Source organism: Erpetoichthys calabaricus, chromosome 5, assembly GCF_900747795.2.
Source record: "Erpetoichthys calabaricus chromosome 5, fErpCal1.3, whole genome shotgun sequence".
Classification (NCBI taxonomy): Eukaryota; Metazoa; Chordata; class Cladistia; order Polypteriformes; family Polypteridae; genus Erpetoichthys; species Erpetoichthys calabaricus.
In genome coordinates, this window is record NC_041398.2 from 101,306,077 (window position 1) to 101,328,329 (window position 22,253).

Below are 22,253 nucleotides of genomic sequence, written 5' to 3' on the forward strand. Positions count from 1 at the left end.
GTTTAATTTTAATTTAATTTAATTAATTTTAATTTTTTTAAATTTTTTAATTTTTTTGCATTTATATAGCGCTTTTCTCACTACTCAAAGCGCTTAGCAATTGCAGGTTAAGGGCCTTGCTTAAGGGCCCAACAGAGCAGAGTCCCTTTTGGCATTTACGGGATTCGAACCGGCAACCTTCCGATTGCCAGTGCAGATCCCTTGCCTCAGAGCCACCACTCAGCCATTGTGTCTGTTCCTTCAGAATAACCCCTATCTCATTTCTCCTCCCATCCACACCATGATAGAACAATTTGAATCCACCTCCAATCCACCTGGCCTTACTCCCCTTCCATTTAGTCTCTTGCATGCACAATATATCAACCTTCCTTCTCTCTATCATATCTGCTAACTCTCTCCCCTTACCAGTTATACTGCCAACATTCAAAGTTCCTACTCTCAGTTCCACTCTCTTTACCTTCCTCCTCTCCTCCTGTCTCTGGACAGGTCTCCCCCTTCTTCTCTTTCTTTGGCCAACACTAGCCGAATTTCCCCCAGCACCCTATTGGCTAACAGTACTGGTGGCGGCCATTGTTAACCCAGGCCTCGACCGATCCGGTGTGGTCTCTAATATCATGCTGTATTTGCAAAATATCATCAGACATTGGGAGAAAGAAAAAGTTTCTCTAAGCCAGCTGTACAGCAAATTTCCAGGAAAATATTGGGCAAATAAGGCCACGGGTTAGCGTAGCATGTTCCTGTAAAAAACATTTTACCAAATTTGTCATAAACACATGTGGTGGATTACATGGGTTCATAGTTACATTTAAACTTTATTTACAGCTGACTGTATGAGAAAATATTGAAAATTTGGCCCACTGACAAAACCTTTTGCCCAGCCCTGTATTAAACCTTTGGTAAAATTTATAAACATTGGTGAAGCACAGAAATTTTGTGTCTTCATTTTATAGTAGAGGTACCCTTCTACTTGTTCACATTAGTGTTGTAAGGCAGGCATGTCAAACTCACTACCATTGGTGGGCTGCTTCGACTGCCATATGTGCGTCAGCGGGCTGTACTGTAACAAATACTATTATACTATTATACAAAGTTACTGTAGCTTTCTTTCCAATACTGAAAACTTTAAAGAATGTAACACTTAAAGTTTAAAGAAAAGCAATTTCCATGCAGTCTCCATACAACAGTGTAGAATTAGAGTCTTAACCTCTTAGCTAGGTCCTTATTATATTACTAGGCTCACCCTCTTTTTAAGGCGACCGACTTTTATCCTCAATTTGTGTGCGCTCCATGTGTACATCAGGCATGTAAGTGTAGGGAATGAGAACATCAAAGTGCCCATTCATAACATCTCCCAAAAACCTAAGTTTTTTTATCCCCTCGAGTGCCTGTCCAAACTTGGAGTGTAGGACTCCATAATAATATACTTGAAACTCATAGGGGAACAACTCTCCCGCTGCCATTAGCTCAGAAATGGTACCATAAGTTTGAGACTTTGACATTTCAGTGAGATACTGAAGCTCATTTGTATAAGAGATTCCTGATGGCATCATTGTAAATGGCTGAAACCTTGACCAATTACTTAAAACATGTCGTACAATGTCAGCCCGAATCTGTACCGCTAAAGACGGAGTTTCATGCACTAAATAAGCTATAGATGAGAATAAGCAAGCACCATCTCCCCTGATATTTACTACGCGGTGAGGCATTTGTACTCCATCAACATTAATTATTCCCAGAGACATAATTTTGTCTATTTTTCCAGCGCATCGCACACAAAAGCAAGGGAACAATGGGAGCACCAGAACTCTGCTCACATCGCGTCGCTTCGTACCGCAAGCTGCAAGTAGTAAGTCTGTGATAAGCGGAATACCGCTATGCTTTGCACTCACGGGACGGAAGGACAGTCCCAACCGCTTTTATATAGTGTCTTGATGATTGATATTCATTATATTATATTCATTGCTTATATAGGAGCCTTACAGTGTGAGATTGATTTCTTTTGTCCCGACACTTGGCATCTCTTGTTAGTAACCAGTTCGTCAATATCAGGCTTGAAATCTTGTGCAGCTGCAACTTTTATGAGGGATGAAAGGTGCTCAACGGTAAGTCTTGAGCGATGTGGTGTTTTGGTAGCTTTCATTAACAAAAACAATTGCTCACAAAGGTAAGTGCTTCCGAACATTGACAGTACTCTCGATGCCAAGTTACGGATCTGCACATACGAGGGTGGCAGGTAAGCATACATGCCTGGCACACCAACTTCGTTGTATTTTGCCTTCAGAATAGAATCTGACTGCACTTCAGTCAATTCCATTTGGATATTCTCAGGCGCATTCTCAACGTTGTAAGAGAACAGCGCAATGCCCTGTTTGTATGAACTGAAATCACGAAAATGCTCACTGAATTCATTGCTCAGTAATTCAAGTTGGAAAACAAATCCTCCAAAAATCAAATTTTACTTTACTAAGTTTACTTCAAAGTTTATATTGTTAAATAAGCCGATACGCAAAACGCCACCTGACCTACAATAATTTTACAAACTCAAAATCACAAAAATATGTTAATAAACAACTCACCAACTTCTCGCATCCACTTCAGATCTTCAGCTGTAGTCTGCACTAACTGTTCGTTACAATACTAGCACAAAATTACATGAAACTAGAGCAAACAAACGTGAAAATATGCGGGCTATTACTACTCGTGATGGTCAGTTCTGCCCAGTGGCCAGTCTCAGCAGCACAGTCAGTAGTGTAGCCTTAGCAGGGGCGGCTCTAGGCTCGTGGCGGCCCTGGGCAGAGAAAGAATCGGTGGTCCCTTCGCCTGGAAATGTCAATATGGTATCTTATGCACGGCGGAAGGCCACATCCATTGCGTACACTGCATAGCCGCCTCGTGCTCATGACACGCTTCTATATACGTGTGTCCGTAACTTGAAAACCAAGTGGCGACCCATGATATTCTCGTTACGGCAAAACATTATAATACTACATATAGCTTACTGCTCTGACTCTAGCGACATTTGTAAATACAGCGTACTAATTAACAAAAAACAATGTTTTTCGGCCACATTGCCGTCAGCTGTGTCGTTATTTTCTCTTTCTGTTTTATATTCAATATATATTGGCGTGGCGGCCCCTGGGATTTGGCGGCACTGTGCAGGTGCACAGTTTGCCCATGCCTAAGGCCACCCCTGCTGCAGCCTAGCACTTCAGTTGTGACGCTGCGGCTCATTAACTTTGGTCAAGGCTCGTGGCTGTACTAGCAGATGACGTTTCCAGTACCGTAATGCCATGGGAAAACGCGCTTTTGTCAGAAGGCAGAAGTAAGAAAAGTCAATAAGTAACACCGAAGATGCAGAATACTATCGTTTGTGATTGAATCAATCATTTTGTACAAGTTCAATGCTAACTAGGATCTGTCATGTGAGCCGCACTGATTTCTGTTGCGGGCCGCACCGATTTCTGTTGCGGGCCGTGTGTTTGACATGCCTGTTGTAAGGTATACCGGTACTGAAAAATGATCAATAGCCTCATTTGTAAAATGGTAAAGTACCAGCATTTCTGTCATTTCAGTACCATAATTAAACACTCCTCTTATTGATATGCACAGCATGGCAGAGCTGTGAGACATGAGCGGAGTTATTGGTTATTTGCTTTGGTACTGCTACTGAGGTCCAAAAGCTGGTAACAACATTGAAATCAAATATTTTAGTACTGATTCAACACTAGTTCATACTCTTTGCAATGACTGTAAAGTAGTCATAGTTTTCATATTGATCTAGATAAAGATTAGCACATTTTGAAATCTAACCTGAAGTTGGTTATTTCTAGGTTTGAACTTAATGTTATCAGGATAGACACTGGCTACCCAAGACCATGTCATGTCATGAATTCATGGATGGATATTGTGTACTGTGCCAAGTTACCATCTTATCTTATTCGCTGATTTGCCTATGTTTATGAAGGAAAATAAAAGAAACTATTTATTAATTCTTGCACATCTAAATAGAAATATATTTAAAATGTCTACAGTTTTTACTCATTTTTTTCTGGTTTAAGTTGCATTGATTTTTCTTCCTCTGCATATTTTTTTACAGAATGCACCAAGTTATCCAAAGTGCTAATAAGCGACATTGTAAAGAAGAATGATATCAAAATGAAGAAGCTAATAAAAGCTCAGGAAAAGATAAAAATGAATGTGCAAATCAACATGAAGGATGTTGTCGATCCAAAGGAGTTTATCCAGGTTAAATTCATTTTGTTACTTGTATTAAAAACAGTATTTACTATTAAACAGCTACCAACACTTTCTTTAAGCGGTAATGTTCAAAATATGACCTGTGAACTCTCAATTTTACACACAAGAACATAACTTTCCTGCATTTTACTGTAAATGCAGTACCATCTGTGTCTTAAATCAGTCTTTTGGACAGTGCCTGTTTTTAGTATTATCACCTCTCTACAATATAAAGAGCAGACTGGAGATGCACAAGTCAACTTTATAGGCCTGCTAGTTGAATTAGGTCACTGATAAAAAGCAGAAGGCCCAGTTAGTCGCATGGTGTGATATGATGGAGGGACCACAGCTGCAAGTCAAATTCAGTAGTTCGAGATAGGCATCAGGCAGTAGATGCTCTGGTAGTAAGTTTATTGGCAGTAGCAACTTTTCCCAGGGCACAAGACCTCCAGTAAGGGCCACTGCCTCTCACCATAATGGATGGAACCCAGAAGATCGTTTTACTCCTGGGACATAGATTTGGATTGAATCATAGAAAATGGAGTAGTTCCCAAAGTGATAGGTCGAATTCTAACTTCAATTTTAAGGACGTGTATGGGTGTTGGCCTGGCCCTTTAAGAGGGATGTAGGTTTACAGAGATGTTTGGGGCTGCTAGTGGGGGCTCCAGGAGGTCAGTACTAGGGGTTCTTGAGGCCAGTCTTGACCCTGATAGTATGAACCTGACTTAGAAATTGTTCTTGGCTTGGTTTAAAAGCCCCTGCCATTCACCAGACCAGGGTTTGTGAAGTTAGTATGAGAACAGATAGCAAGCTCTCAACTGATTGGAAGAGAAGCCAAAGTGAAAAGAAAGGGGAGAGTAGGACTAGGCATTCAAAGAGATACTAAAGAGGACCAGCCAACCCGAAAAGGTGATAGGCCTTACACCGTTGTTCAGTTTAGTCCAGTGTAGATGTAGGTTATTGTTCCCGTGTTGCTTTCTGGTGAATCTGTGTAGAGAGAAGAATCTTGGAGTAAATCCTAGCCTGACAAAAGTACAGTTAGATCTAAAATGAACCTAGAATTGTGTCAGCACAGTGGACTAAAGATCAAACACAGATCAGCAGCAACACATTGTCTGCCTAGACCTAGTCATTATCAAAACAACTTTACTTATTTTTGTTGTTTATCTTTAAGGAATATCATAACTTGTTAGAGAAACAGCGGGAAACGTTTCAAGATATGGAAGATGATGAAGATTTGAAAATTATTGAGGCTGTCACAGATATTTGGAAGGTATGCTTCTCAATGTTATTGTTTAGGCCACATTTTTTACCTTACAATGTAGTGAACCAAATGAAATGTAAATAGAACTGATTGGTGTTAGACGTATTCTTTTGTCCTCTCTGGACTGTTTTTGCAGTAGTTTTAACCGTCAAAGGTTTTTTTCTGGTTTGGATTTGACTTAGAATCACAAAGAAGGTGCTGAGGTTTGAATCATCATACTAAGTAACAGAACTTTCTCAAAACCACTTAATCTATTTCAGGGTCATTTGACATATGATAGTTTAGTTCATTGATTTTTAATACTTTATCAAAATTATTCATGCCCAGTCATGTTACCTGTCAAAGACAAATACTATAATAAATTTTAAAATATTTGACATTTCTGACTCGGTCATTTCAAGGTGCCTTGTTTGCCTCCTGTCCGCTTTTATACCTCCAGTCTTTGAAGCCGACTATCAGCATGCCTCCTAAGCCTTTACTGCTCCTTGTGTCTCTCACACTCACACGTACTTTTTCAATCATATCGCCAAAGCCAAACTGACCAATTAGATTGCTCAGAAGGACTGGACACACATACATAGACAATAGCATTTTATTATATAATAGATAGTAATAGTTGAATTGTTAATTTAAGTTAATTTAGGTTTCTGGTCTCAGTTGTTTTTGACTTTTTGTATTCTTCCACCTTATTTTAATCCTACCTGTTTCAAAAAAAAGAGACTGTATTGTGCATTATTATAACTCATCAGTGTTTTTTTCAAATAATGAAGCATCCCTGAAAATAATATTATTGAAACTCACATCGAAAAACAACACATGCAATGGGTAATTCCATTATTGCATTTACAGTTTGAGTCTAAATTCCATTCTCATGTTACAGTCATTATTAGCCACATCTAATGTGAAAATACTTTTGAGCCAAGGTAAATATTCATAAAAATAACATGTCTTTTCAGTTGGGTCACACTTGCCTACACTGGCTGTTGCGTCTACGAGTGTGGGACTGTTGAGGGGTACATTTTTCTTACAGACCAATAAAAGGATACCTCAAGCTTTATCCACTCATTCAGTACATTCTTCCTATATGTCAGTATAGAAAATGCTATAAACACCCCAGCTTGTCCAGAATATATTGTAATCTTGATTATATGTAATACATGCACTGAAATTACACCATGTAAGTCTTTCACAATGACAGTAATTTCAGGTCAGTTTTTCCTGGATGCATCAACAGAGTGGAGGCCATAACGTTTTCTTTATTCTAAGTAAGTGGCTTTTAAGTGCAATCCTGGGGACTTCTGTACATTCTGCAGTTAGGAAGAAACAGTAGCATTACATTTACATTTGTAAGAATTTAGTAATATTCATATTTTTGCTATAGTTTTAATTGCTTAACTGCCTTTTGTAATTTTTCTATTAATTCCAAAGACCAAATACCAAATTCAGCTTTTATCTGTGGAAACAGATGTCACACAGCATGTGATCTCTAGCTATTGGTTTGTCAGACTTGCCAACTAAAGTTGCTGATCTTGTCGCTGGATCATGTAAATTTAAATGGCTGAAAAGTGCACAGTTGTGCACTTTCCTTTATCTAATAATCAATAGTGTACTGCCTGACAGAGCCAGTACCATACGAAGGGCTAGCAGGTATAGCAAGTTTAGCCGCAATCTCAGCCCTTTTTTCTTTTTTTTCCAATTCAGTCATCTCTTTGTGAGGTCTAAAACACTTCCTTATCCCTTATTTGTACTTCATGATGCTGATTCTTTGGATGCCAGCTCTCATGCACACAGAGCCCGCCCCTATGATTAAAGACAAAAATCAGTCAGGTTTGATGTTGGAGCAAGTCGCAGACCGGTTGGAGTGAGAAGGTGGATATTTTAAACTAGATGACTGGCTTCACAGGAGCTCACACTGACTCACCAAAATTATGCATATGAAAGCTACATCTGAAAATAACTAGAAACATCGTCTAGCGTGACAGGGACTTCAAATGCATCCTGATAGCAACGATTAACAATGAATGAGGTACACAGCAGAGCAAATGGCACAGAAAGGCCTGAACTTCCTTCAAAGAATACAGCTGCCGTATGGACCAACACCACAAATTATGAACAAAGCAAGAGGCCTGGACAGTGGAGCAGAAGTGTGCACTTCTAAATTGTATTATTATGTTTCCTAAACTGAAAGCGTTTGTGTATTTAGCTTCAAGCTGTACTTAAAAACACAAAAAAAATGCAAAGTATTGAAGGTGCTCGTTCCTTTGTAGTAAATAGCAATTAGAGTACAAGTATAACATTTTAGATTTTACTCTTATATTGAACTGAATTATCCCTCTATGTTTATTCTGTCCTATTTAAATGTTCATCCTTGAAAATTCCTTAAGCTGTGGACACACATGTATACTGCTGTAGCTACTTTAAACTTTCCTAGCCTTTGCTTTTGCTCACTTTATATTTAGAGACTTCGTTCTGCATCTTCTGAAAAAATGGGGAACACGTTTAAGAAGTTATTCTTGGTCAACCTTCAGAACTCGGCAAAGGTGCCCTTAAATAAGTGTGAAGCGCTAAGGGACAAAGCAAGGCACGAGCTTTCTACTCTTTTGCAATCTGAAGAAACAATTGGAAAAGCATATGTAAAGATTTTTAAAGACCATCTCGTACAGCAGAAGAAGGTAGGAACTGGTGCTGTTCAGAGCGTCCTTTTGCCTTTAGCTGTTGACTGTAAGACTGTGCTTGGGCTTCAGAAAGTGCAAAAAGGAGAATTGATACTCTGTGTGTATGAATATAACTGCTTTGGTATGTGTATAAACCTTTACTTATTTAGTACTTAGTATTTAAAAACTAACAGTTATAGTGCTGTTTTTTATGGACATCTAACAGTAGCTTTATTATTATGTGTTATTTTACACCTTCTGAATAATATATTCATCATTCTCCACAAAGATGTATTTTCATATATAGCATTTTATATTATCCTATAAATAATTTAAAAATATGTCTAAAGACATCAAATTATGGATTTTGTGAACCAGCTGTTTATTCTAGCAGAAACACGTTACCAAAACATGGACCAGATTTGGGCCATTGGAACGTCTAATTCAATGTACATTCTACTCACATAAATCCAGTATCTTTATGTGCAAGTAGTTTATTTCTACGAAAATGCCATGTTTAAAATACAACACTTACAGTTGAAGTATTCATAATGAAAGCAACAGTGACCCATTCAAAACATGTCTTTCTATTTTCTAAAAAAAGTAAAGATGACACCAGTTGTTAAGTACTCTAATAACAAACGCATGTGAAACACATCAGCTTCAGACAAACCAGTCACTTTCCTTGTAAGATATTCATCCATCAATCTGTGTACTTACCAAACCTGCATGACCCTGTTGTAGATGGCTGACCCCTTCCCTTTCTCAGTGAGCTTGTTTGTCCAATTCTGTGTAGCACAGGTACAGACTCTATCCTAATATCATCCTGCTTAAGGAAGGAACCAAACCAAGACAAGACGTCAGTCACATCACTCACAATAGTTCAGAGTTGGCAGTTGACATGTCATACATTTTTAGGATTTGGGAGAAAAAATAGGAAACCAACAGCAGTCCCACACAGGCACAGAAAGAATATTCCAACACCACACATACAGTGAATTGGCAGGGATTTGAGGCCAGCATCTGCAGTAGCAAGGAAGCGACTCTAACCATCCTGACCACCATGCTGACTGCCAAAATGCAGATTTTGTATGAATGCTGCATTAACCTTTCATTTATTTATGACATGATTTACATTGCTTTTTTTAATATTCACCCTATCTGCAATTTAAGTTTTAAGTTTTAATTTTATTTTAACACCTTTTGTAGTCATAAAACAACTGCTAATATTTGGGGTTTTTGGAGGTGATGTTATTGAACTAATGAAGTGTAAAGAGAGACAAATGGGTGCACTTGGTAAATTATTCTCTAACTTTAAAAGTAAAAAATTTGTATTCATGTTTTTGTTTGTTTCTGTTTTAACATTTTCTTACGAGTGGGGTGTCAGAGCCCATCACAGCAGCACTGAACACACTGGACAAGGTGCCAGACCATTGAAAGTCTACTCTTGAGCACAATCCCATTCATGCTGAGCCATTTTGCAATCACCAGTTAACCTAACTTGCAAATCTTTGCGATTTGGGAAGAAAGCAGAGGTTCCCCTAAAAAAACCTTTACACAGATAACTGCTGGATTTGTATCTAGAACAATAAATCCAAGAGCCAGCAGCCATTACCACACAGCCAACCATCTTCTGTTATGATATCCATGATCCTCTACAGATGGGAGTTCAAGATTTTGAACAAAGGGGCATACTAATGTAAACAAAATGGAATAATCCTAGTGTTGTTGAATAACTCAATGAAATCTGAGTGAGAGGAGTGTTATTATTCATTACGTATTAAAATAAATCCTGCTGCTTTAAAACTCAAGCAGTACAATGTCACTGTGGTTGGCGCTGCTGTTTGTCTGTGAGGAGTCTGCTTGTTTGTTTGGGTTTAATCGCTGACTCTAAATTAGCCCAATTTGAACAAGTGTGGGTTTGTATGTGTCTGGTTATGGTTTGGTACCCTGCATTGCCAGAACAGCAAAGCTAAAGGTGAAGGATTCGGTATACCGAGCAAAGCGCTTGTACTCCTTCACTCACTGTCATCTCTGTCTTTTTTTTTCTCCCCAAGTTGTGGATAGAAGATCAGACCCTGAGTGCTGCCTGTTTAAGTCATTTCTGTTCACAACAAGAGAAACTCTTACAAGATATATTGGCCAGGCAAAGCATTCTGAGTAGCAGGTAATAATAAAGTCATTTTAAATGCTGTGGTTATGTTTATTTTTTATTTTTCAACTTTTAAGTCCTTCAGTAAAGCTGATCAGCTTTAAGTTGATAATCTTCAATCAGAAATTGTAGCGTACAACAGATCTAGGACATGTGTGTTCACTGACTCTCTCCTTGTCTTTAAACATAATTTGCTTCAAGTGTTAGTCTATTTAATATGTCAAACATGACCAGCTCTACCAATTTAGGTGAACTAGGCAGTTGCCTAGAGGGGCAGAATTGGGGGTGGTATAAACAATATAGACTCTGACTTATGAATTTTGGATTCAACATAACTGTCCTTCTTCTATTAACCCTATTATGTTGCAACAAGCATGGGAACAGCATTGACAGGCACATACACAGAGATGCCACATGGGATGTGCAGGCTTGACCCTCGCACAGTCAGACGTATTTATTATTTAACACCAGAACATAGAATAGGCAGATCACTAAACCTCCACGATGTTAGGGTCCACAGGGAATGCCACACACATGTAAATGCCACATCCTGAACAAATTGCCCCTCACCTTGAGGTCTAATGCTGCACACTCACTTCACCAGACCGTTCTTCAGTTGTGCACTTGTGGCCTCCTCTTTCCGTTGCCTTTTCCTGCTTGTGAATCATCTGGGCTACTGCCTCCTCATCCACCCTGCTCCTCATCCTCACTGTCTCCTTTTGGAAATGCTGGATCTCCTGACCCCCATGATGCTCCTGTTTAAATACTATGCACTGCTTTGAGGGGGTAGGGGAGTTCCATTTACAGCTTTGCCTAGGGCAGCAAAAATGCTAGAGCCAACCCTGGTGGCAATGCTAAAAATACACATGTGAAAATATAGAAAATTAAGCATTTTATATAAAAATTAGCCTTCAGAGCAATATGCACAATTTTCATTAGGAATTTTCTTACCATTAGCTAATTGTACTGATTTAGGGTTTAACAATGTAAGCATTTACAGAATGCTAAAAGCACACCTTTATTTAGTGCAGGGGTCTGTCCAGGAGGGCCACAGTGGCTGGAGGTTTTTGTTCCAACCAAGTTGCTTAATTAGATGGCAGCAACAGAATGTGTTATTTAATTTGATTTTTTTCAAGCTGTAATATCTGGTAATTCTTATATTGTAAAGTTTTCTTCTCCGAGGTTTTCATCCAAAAACTTTGTGATCTATAGCAGATTTATAATTCTTGCCTTCACTTATTTATCTCCCATTATTTTCAGATATTTTTTTATTCAAACAGTTGCTTCATAATGACAAACACAGAGGTACATGGAGCCGACTGAGATGGTGAGCTGCTGGTTGTTTTACCATTTGCAGCTGGTTAGGAAAATAAGAAGCAATTCAAACAGGATGCAGTGGCTTATAACTAAAGCAAGCAATTAAGGACTGGGAATTTAGCAACTAAAATGAAGGCCAAAAATGTTGAATATGTCATTATTTCAGCAAAAGTCGACTTCATTAAGAAATTGTTTTGGAAAACCCACAGTCATTGTGGCCCTCCAGGATCAAACATGACTTAGAAAGCACAAATTAAGACAGACCAGTTTGATGCTCAAAAGCTATAATCAAAATCTTGCCATCATGGTGTCCACCATTTTGAGATCAGTAATTACAAAAGTGTAGAAGACAACCCCTCATTAGACACACATAAAGAGAAGGAAGTTGAAATGGCAAGTGCAGAAATTAATTAATTCCTGCATTCAGAAAATGAGGCTGAGATTTTTAACAAGGTGGCCCTCAAACATTATAATGATGTTGATTTTTCCTCTGAAAACACCATCTGTTTTCTTTGCATCGGTCTAATACTACAGCTTGACGTTATGGATGATTTTCAGGTAGATGCTGCTACTGATACAACATTGGTTTAAAGCAATTTTCTGTCCTGGTTTTTTAGTTTTGTTTTTCTTGCCAGTCATATGTAGGCCTGTAATGAATAAACACTCGTTTTTTCCTTCCAGCCATGCAAAACATATTCAGGTGACACATTCATTATTCTACAGAGCATTAAACCGAATGCTTATTGCAAGACAGTTCAGCCTGCAAGCCTTAAAGGAAATGAAGTTGTCGAGGCTAAAAAGTATGTGGTATGGACTTCAGCTAGATCTGCAGAAAAAGCTCCTCACTGGTCAAAAGAAGCAACCACAGACGGTGAGTGTTTGTTAAATTCTTACTAACATCCTGAAAAAATTTTGATAGAAAAAAAATGGATTTATATATCTAAATACAGTAAACGTATGTGTCTTTTTACTATGGATCTCACCTTTTTATTAACTTAATATATTCAGTAGCCATATCAAAAGTCATTTCATATTTTGCCTTTTACAGAGCACATCAGTCAAGAGTATAATTGACACAACAATAATGGCTACTTTAAACTTTCTAAATGGGATGCCCTCTAAACATGCTGTGTTCACTGCTCAGTTCTTATCTGACAAGTTACTAGTCTGGTGTTCGCCCATGCAGTTCTGTTTCCGTAAATGTTTCCCCTTGACGCTTGTCTCAATCCAAGAATTCCCTCTGTTGCATTGTCGTTAGCCAGTTGTAAACCAGAGACATCTTAAAGAAGCACTCACAAGCTGCTGCCATCTCACTGAACAATATAAAAAATCTTCTATCCCCCATGGATGGCTGCAGCTCTTGAGTTGGAAGCAGCACAGTTCTGTGTTTGCAACATTGGACTGGTGTGTCTTTGCAGACGATTTCTCCTGTGCACACCGCTGGACTGTTACTCACTACATTGTTATGTTCCTATAATATTTGGAGAGACCGCTGCAGTTCACTTGTCAGTCAGTGGTGACAGACATAGTAAAGAAAGTGTTTAAACCATTGCAAACTAGAAGGTGTGGAATGGCGTAACCGAATATACTATATGTTGTTGATTCAGGGCCATCCCTCTAAGCCAAAGGCCCATGTTTTTACTTGGCAGGACTACCTTTCTGTTTTTTTTGTAGCCCACAGCTTTCCTTAATAATAATAATAATAAATAATTCCTTTTATATAGCATTTTTCTCACTGCTCAAAGCACTTTACATAGACAGAGGGGAACCGTCACCAATGTGTAGCACCTTCGTGGATGATGTGATGGCAGCTGTGTTACACCAGTACACTCATAACACATTAGATATTAGGTGGTAAAGGGTGAGAGATAGTTAGCCACTAAGGGACAGGGGATGATTAGGGGGCTAATATGGACAAAGCCGTGATAGACAGTTTTAGCAAAGACATTAGGATACACTCTACTCTTCACAAAGGATGTCCAAGGATCTTTTATGAACACAGAGAGTAAGAACTTCTGTTTTCAATCTCATCTAAAGGACGGCGTCATATATACTGCACAGTGTCCCTGTCACTGCACTGGGGCATTGGGATCCACACACAGATCACAGTGTAAGCGTCCCCAAACCCCAATCTTTAGTGGCAAACACAAAAACTATTGAGTATTTAACACTCTGAGAATCTTTTTTAAAGAGTTGAGAAATATGTAATTTTACTTTTTTCTGACCACAGGGTATATGGAACTACAGATCACACATTAAAAAAAAAAAAGACTTGGTTACTGATTAGCCTGTGTACTAATCCAGACTTTGAATATAAGCAGGACTGATATTACCTCTGGTGAAACTGGTAGAGAGCACTACTGTTGCCAACATATATGACATACATCCTTTCCACAGAGCGGTGGCTCTGAGACTATGGATCTGTGCCACAATCCGCAGGTGGGCACTTCAAATCCCGTAAATGCCAGAAGTGATTCCACTCCATTGGGCCCTTGAGCAAGGCCCTTAACCTACAATTGTTCTGTTCTGGGTATGACGTTAATCTGCATCCAACCCTGCAAGACAGTCCTCCAACTTGCAAGGAAAACTCAGGGTTGGTGGAAGAACTGTCACTTCACCCACTGTAAAAAAAATAAACTTCACACTGTTTTATTCCATTCAAACGAGTGTGGTGCTGAGGTGTCACCTGTTGCATGACTGCAGTCGGGTCCTAATTTGGGATCCTGAAGTGGTTCATCATGTGGTGGGTGCAGCAATGAGCTATATCAGTGCATGCTCTTAACGTCTTTCTCTCTCCTTCATCACATTTTAGGGGTCATACTAATGAACATTATATTGATTTCAAAAACTAAATGAACGTCATAAATGAAACTTTTTGCAAATTTGTATTCAGCAATCAGGTATGCTGTTTTGCCCATCTTGCTAATTGGCATGTCTTTGCAATGCTTCGAAGCACTAAATAAACACTAAATACATTTTATTTTGATATTAACAAATGGAGCAGCTCGTTTCATCACCAGTGTAGACGGGCCAGATAGCCTTTTTGTCTGAATCTTGCATTGATTTTACTTGATACAACTGTTGTTAGCACCGCCAGTTTGCACAGTCCCTATGGGTGATGGGTGCATTTGAGGTTTTCACCGTGACCCTGAACTGTGTAAACCAGTTAGAAGAGAATAAACCTCTTGAGGGAATGTGTAGGACATGTTAAAAAGTGATTCATCTCACCATCACTTCATCTTCTGTTAGAAATTCATGACACTACAAGTTAAACGATTGCAGCTCACATCCAGTCGGTCACATTGTTGAGCTCGCAAAAGTCTATTTCTGAGCTAACTCCATAATGGGTGTGACCTCCCAGGGGCACACCAGCCATCCAACCCCAACACAGCACACACATTGTATTTCCAAGTGGGGAAGCGCTTTTCCCTCCCTCCCCACAGAAGCACAGTACAATAACATTCAAAGCACAGTAAACCTCCTTCCACCTCCACTCTGGCAAGCTTTGTCTCTCTCCCTCCTACAGTATCTCTGGCTGCTGGAATGATGGCAGACAGCTCCTTTTATGCTGTACCTGGGAGTACTCCAGGTGGCTCGTTAGCAAAATCCTCCTAGGTGTGGTGGTATCCCGACAAAATAGGGCTCTGTAGCTCCTGCAGCACCCCCTGGTGGCACCCCCAGAACCCAACAGGGCGGTGCCTACAAATACCAAGTCCTATATAGCCCTGTGTGAATCTGAGGTGCCTTAGCACCCCAACCGGGGCTGCCAAATAGCAGCTTGGGGGAGATAGTACCCTTCATAAATCATCTCCCCCTGTCTTTCCATTATGGAGGCGTCCCAGCCGGGTAATTGCACTGGCCTCCATCCATCACATGGGATAATAGTAGCAATAATTAAATCCTTTGTGTATCTGTGTGTTTTGTGCTTTTTTTTTTTTAAATATTAAGCACAATTCCCCTCAGTCGCACACCAAAATTCTCCCAGCTTGAACACAAAGCATTTGCAGACATGACCTGTGCTGCTTTTCTTTTTGACACATGTTCATGTGGTGTTGTATCATCACCATTATGAGCCGTTTTCATATATGTTTTTTTGTTACGTTTAGTTCACATATTATTTTGCTTTTCAAAGTATTTCATCTACTTGCAGTCATGCATGAGTACAATGCCGACTGGGTTCATTCCCAGTCCCTGGCCAGCTCACTGTCTGTTTAGAGTTCTGTTTCTGCTTGGAGTTTCCTCAGGTATCCTGGGGCATGCTAGCTTCATTTAATGTCTCTCCTCACATTGAGGAAATTTGTAATCCAATGCACTGTGTGTGTGAAGCCTATTTGGATGGATACTTAAGGTGTAAAATATATTTAATATCAAGTAAAATATTGAAGATATGTATGATACAAGTTGAGTCATTTATTCATATCTGTGGATTCAAATGATTTGCTAATCAGTGGACAGGTTTCTTATACAGTATTAAATGAATGGCTTCCACAATAAAAGTACTTCTTTTGTGTCCTAATTATTTATGATGTTAAATTAAAATTGCAACAAACCAATCTGTATTTTTACTTCATGTTCATCCTCATTTTCACTACAAAATATAGAACCATTTCGTCAGGAGACAAGTATAAAACATTAACGCAAAATATATGGCTGTCATAAAGTAAGAACAGCTCTAACCTTTCTTGCTGGAGATTCCTTCTAAGGAGAGGCCTTGTCTTTGTTATTATTCACTTCCTGGAATTCATGCTGTCATTTTATTCCTAGAGTACTGAGTGATTTAAGGTGCTTGTCTACCTTTGGATCTTTGTTTAAAAGAAACAATGAGTTCCTGTAAGATTTAAGCCCAGGGCCATTTGCTTGCATTCCCACCACATATCAGAAACTGTAACCTTTATGCAAAATATGTGATGTGCAGAAAAGAGTGATTCAGTGCAAAGTGAAGCGCATTGAAGAGTTCAAGGGGACATACCCCCCCCCACCACTGCTTTGTTTCGCTCTGGACTTCGTAGGGTACCTGCCCCCAACTTAACTGCTTTGACGCAGAGCAGGGAAGCAGCTATGAAGAGTGATGTATTGCGGAGTGTGGCACAATCAGAAGTTCACGGGGGGCTGCTCCACACCTTATTGCTTCAAAGTTATCAGGACTTAACGGGGAATATTAATGCTTAGATGTGGTTTACGGCATGCCGCACCAGGGAGGCAGCAATGAAGAGTGATGCTTACTGCAGCCTGTAAACAGGGAGGGCCCAGTCGGTTTCATAATGCGTGTGGCTTTTACTGTTTGGTGTCTTGCTGGGATTTTGTAACACATTTACCGTATCTACTCACGTATAAGTTGGATCTTAAAACCAGAAAAATTGATCATAAAATCAGACCCCAACTTGTACGCCCATTCAAAAATGCGACACTTTTTACAACTTCTTGCCTCCTTCAATCTCTCATCAGTTTCTCAGACACATCAAATTTTGTTGCAGCAGCGCAGTTACCAATTTCTTTCGCTACTTCAACGACATTTAATTTAAAACCAACTTCGGATTTTCTTCTGATCGAACACTCCATTGTAGATAAGGGATGCTTTTGCGATAAAGGTGTATGAGGGTATGAGATACAAAAAACACAAATCAGTGCAAATGTAGCTTCGGAATAGTTCAGGCACAATAGAGAGAGAGAGAGGTTAGGAGTACGTGCTGATACAGCGCATTGCTGCACCCACGTAGAAGAAAAAGGCAGTGTGCTCCATGGTTACTCTCTCAGGTGGGCGCTAGCATATCATAATCCCTTGTACCAATAGTGTGAGTTTTCCGCATTCGACTTATACAAGCGACATTATAAAACCAGAAATTATACAGTAAAATCAAGTCCCGACTTATCCGCGAGTATATACGGTAACCCAAACTATTCTTGACGAGATCAGAAAAGTTACTAAAAATACATTTGATATGTGTACATTCACTTGTTTTTGTTTAATATACATTTTGTCAGAATAATTCTTTGAAGGTACATCCTATTAGACATATATAAACGAAAGACCCGTGTGTGTGTGTATGGAGGAATCCGTTCTACTAATGCTCAATGACAGCTACTAGATGGCGCATGCATGCACCCTTACATTTTTTCAGAGCTTGCATGCACCTCAGTTCTCACAATGAAAGATGTATGTGTGTGTGTGTGTGTGTGTGTGTGTATGTATGGAGCAGTCAGCTCTACTCTCACTCAACCACAGCCATGGGAGTTGGTGTGAGTTCTATGGAAGATGCAGAAGCTTACATAAGTGAAACTTGCACTTGGTGAGATGGCACATGTATGCACTTTTTCAATTTTTTCGGTGCTTGCATGCACCTCACTTCTCATTCAACGCAAGCAGACCAACTGAGCTTTATGGTACTTGCATGTTGTATGTTCACACAATGAGCTACCATACGTTTGCCAGAGACAGGTTCCAGCCTGTCCCATTCAATTTGTGCCACAGCTGCACTCGACTGCACGTCCATCTTGGACAAGATACAGCCCGTCCGGGCCCACTTAGCTGACGCCTCTGCAAGTTCACCAATATAGTAAAAATGCTAGGGGAGTCTTCAGGTTGTTTTTTGTCCCAAAGACCACACATAGGTAGTACCACAAAAAGCAGAAATAAGCAAATAATAATTTCCAAAGATGGTTTGCAAAAAACTAAGGATGTTATACTTCTATGGTGAGGCTTTGTACTCATATTAAGCCTAGGTCATTTCTGAAAAAGCATGAAAAATTAACATTTTAAGTGTCTATATGCATTGCTAAATATTATAAAGTAAATAAATATAAATGGTAAACAGTATAAGTTCAGCTACAACATTGTGAATTGCCTTCATTTATTTAATTTAACGTTTTTTCCCTTTCTGTTGTTTGAAGGAAATCAGCCTTTCAGAGGTGGAGAAAAGAATAGAGCAGGAAGGCGAGTTGATTCGATTAGAATTTCAGCAGGAGTTCATCTCCGAGCTGGGGGCAGCTGCCGAGCTTTTACAGGAGCACATCGCGCATATGGTTGGACGGGCCCTCATTCATGATTCACGGCAACAAACTGAAAGCCCTGGACTCCGTGGAAATGAAAGCATCAAAGTAAATCTTATTGATTAATTACTATTTCCTCTTTTAGAAATGAAATAGTCAAATTTAAACAAACACATAATCATTCATTGGGTATTTACATTTTTCTGAAACAGATTTCAAGTTAACTTCTGCTTAACTATGCTACAGTGCATATAGAACCCATTGATCCAGCAGCCTAAAATCAAATTATATTCAATCAGATGGTGTATCCCTATGCTTACACATTATAAACTAAAAACATCATGTGAAAAAATACTTAAACATTCTGAAAACGCAGCTAATCCTCATATCTACTAGATCATATTTTTATGATTAGCTACTACATGTGTTCAGTTGCATAGATTCAGATTATTTCACTAAAGTGTGCCATTCCTGGATGCTACCAGTAATTTGATAGGTGAATCACAAAGCAAAAAAAAAAAAAAATAATAAAAAGAGTTGGCAGATGCTTTATATATTCTTTCAAACATAATCTGTGCCAATACTAAAAAGTGTGGCCTTTATTGAAATAGAATGCTGTGAAGATGCTTCCTTCATAAATACAGTATATTAAGAGCTCAGAGTTGTATGTCATATTCATGAATTAATTGAATGCCCAGTCACTAAGCAGTTCTCCATGTGTGATCTTTCTAAACGCGCTGCCATGTGCTTTTTATCTGCCGCCCTTACGGCAGCCAGCAGCTGAGCGATAGATTCTGTTTGGGCAGCTGTCAACTAGTGGATACCACTTGTCTTAAAGTAAAAGTGTCCCATTCCTCTGTTACTTGCCTTCTGGCTCCCTCAGACAAACAAACCTCTGCATGGAAGAATTTGGCAGGGTAGAGTTTTAAACAGAAACGCCTTGCAATAATCACTTGATTTGCAGATTTCCTGTGGCCAAGTAACTTTGTGCCTCAAAGAGGCAAATCGTTTACAGTAAGTCAGAGAGCAGCATTTCAAGAGCCTAGCAGTTGATTTAATGTGTTATCTAATTTGAGTTTGAACAGTTCTGTCATTCAGACCAATGCTTTTTAAAGATTGAGAAGGAACAATGAATAAAAAGAACAAATACTAACTAACCTGAGTTAGGAATATCAAACATTAGAACAATCTATTCACCTCACTGGCTTGTTTCTCAAATGAAGAAAAAACAAATGGTGCATTCATAAAACAAAGGCAGATGGCTGCTTAAAAGGCTCTGACATGCTTATATGTTTACGCTGTTGCTGCAGTTCACGTGTGGAGCTAATCATCATGTACACCTCACGAAACATTGCTGAGGCAAGTGAGAGTACTAATAGAGTAACAATAAAAACAAAAGCAAATACAGTGAAACCCTGCCATCTGTGCCAAATACAGCATAACTCTTCTTTGGAAATTCTTTTTTTTGTTGTAATTTTCCAGCAGGATTTAAAGGATGCAGCAACACAAAGTGTTTATGTAACCATGGACTCCGTAAATAAACTTGTACAAAGCTACTTTACTCGGATGGAGAATCTTACTCATGTATGGGAAAGAGACAAAGTGAAACGTCTCCAGGCGATTGATGGTGAGCAATAGAAATATTAGCATAAGCATGATATTTATAGCACATTTAAATTACTAACTCTAACAATAAATTGGCAACTGCATCAGTATGCTTGCTTTCATTTGGAGGTGCAATTGTTTTGCCTTTTTTCATTTTAATCACAGCATTACTAAAATAGAGTAATTTTCATGTTGCAGAATTTTATCTCTGATATCTGGGGAAGAGCAAAGCAAATTTTACCTTTTCTTTGATATTGAGCCACTATTACATATTCATCAGAGTTTAATTTCTACATATATTTAAAAATAGTATAATGTTAACTAAGATCATTTCAAATTTTCAAAACTGTTAGAATGTATAGTCAGTCTTAGCACACATTTGGAATTGTTTGAATTTACAGCCCAGTGTCTATACAGTCCATAAGTATCAAACATGCATGTTCTCCCTGTGTCCATAGAGGTTTCACCCACATACATGGCTATGCTATATGCTGACTCTCTTTTGGCCTTCTATTGATGGGCTCTCTCTCAACCATACATAAACTTTAGATCAAAACCAAAGTTCTAGCCCCAATAGGTCTCGAATAATCTCATGACAGACAAACAGACCTTAGCTTTTCATATGTAGACTGGGTAGAACTGCAAATAACACACAAAGTGCAATCTCACTGTCACATTGTGGATCTTTCAGATGCATTTGTGTATTTTCTTGATTATTTAAAGGCCTTGTTCTTCTTTCTTTAATATGGGTAATGAGAGGCTGGTGAGTTAAATAAAAAATGGTGAAATATTAAGAGGACTCATGGAGCTTCTGTGGTGTGATAGAGCACTGAAAAAAAGAAGAGCTTAAAAGCAGGAGAGGAATAAACAAAAGGAACAAACAGTTCAGAGTGAGAAATTCACTAAAAGATTCAAAACCGGGAGATGTGAGCATCAAAAAGAACAAGCACAATCTTTCTTTGGGTTCAAAACATAAAAAGAGCACAGGAAGAATCCAACTGTGCAAAGCCCAAAGCAAAACTCTTCCTTTAGCATCCTCTGAACACTAAAGAGAGTGGCAGATGTGCAAAAGCAACTTCACTTAAAGCTGAGATACCTGCATTGCCATTCCAAATAATAAACACATGATTACATCATGCAGCCTCACTGAGCATGTAACTGACAGTAGGTGCCATAACCATAAACACCATGGCCTTAGAAACCAGCAGAACATAGCTGCCCCTGCAAAACACAACCCTAAAACGGCACTGATAAAAACAAAATGAGACTCTAAAATCTATACGTAATTAGTGAAAAGGGATTTGTAGAGAACAAAAGCCGGAGACAACACAGAACAGAGCCTGATTTTGAAAGCATAGACAATTATATTTTTAGATTTTAAAAGCTAACTTGACTGTTGCATTTGAATACAGGCTTCTTCCTTCTTATTCTGTTCCTGGTTAAATTTTTGTATATATTTGTAATTTCTGTTCACATATGAAATTTATCATAGAAATTGACTGTTTATGAAGCAACAAATAGCAAATGTTCAAGAGAAGCTTCATGCTGCATATTGTCCCTCCATATTTCTTTTATTAGTCTTGTAACAACTCTGTATTTTCAGTCATTTTTTTCTATAATTTAAAGATGTACTGTAAAAGTGGTAATAGATTTCTATTGATCCAAAGTTATCTTTTTGCATTCTTAAAGTTGTTTTGTTTCTCTGTTTTGGGCTTATTCACTTATTGAAGATGTCACTAAAAATAAACTGATAAGCCAGCAGTTACTAAGGGAAAGTCTTCAGAGGGACCTGGCTGTCTGGAGCAAAATGCCCAAGTCTGTAGAACTTTACCAGAGGTATGTGCTGCATTCAGAAACAACATTTTGGGTGATCATGCAGGAATGGGGATACATTGATTTGGCAATGATGGGGAAGTGCATATAAAACTGAAACCAGGAACCACTTCTTCCTGGTTGAGATACTGGTATAGCTTAGCTATTAGCTAAACACATGAACTTGATGGACTGTGAATTTTAGAAATGTCACACAGTGAGCGTA

At 38.8% G+C, this 22,253-nt stretch overlaps 1 protein-coding gene across 3 annotated transcripts in view; it reads left to right on the forward strand.

The window, feature by feature from the left end:
* The window catches only part of LOC114651836 (evC complex member EVC-like), a 66,136-nt gene that overhangs the window by 33,736 nt on the left and 10,147 nt on the right, over nt 1-22,253 (forward strand). For 2 of the 3 annotated variants that reach the window (XM_028801833.2, XM_028801835.2), the window contains exons 10-17: nt 4,097-4,245; nt 5,411-5,509; nt 7,960-8,172; nt 10,212-10,321; nt 12,305-12,494; nt 18,512-18,718; nt 20,093-20,237; nt 21,946-22,051. In XM_028801833.2, the coding sequence (XP_028657666.2) occupies nt 4,097-4,245; nt 5,411-5,509; nt 7,960-8,172; nt 10,212-10,321; nt 12,305-12,494; nt 18,512-18,718; nt 20,093-20,237; nt 21,946-22,051 (1,219 nt within the window). The remainder of the gene's footprint in view (nt 1-4,096; nt 4,246-5,410; nt 5,510-7,959; nt 8,173-10,211; nt 10,322-12,304; nt 12,495-18,511; nt 18,719-20,092; nt 20,238-21,945; nt 22,052-22,253) is intronic. The other variant, XM_028801834.2, reaches the window with a different exon arrangement.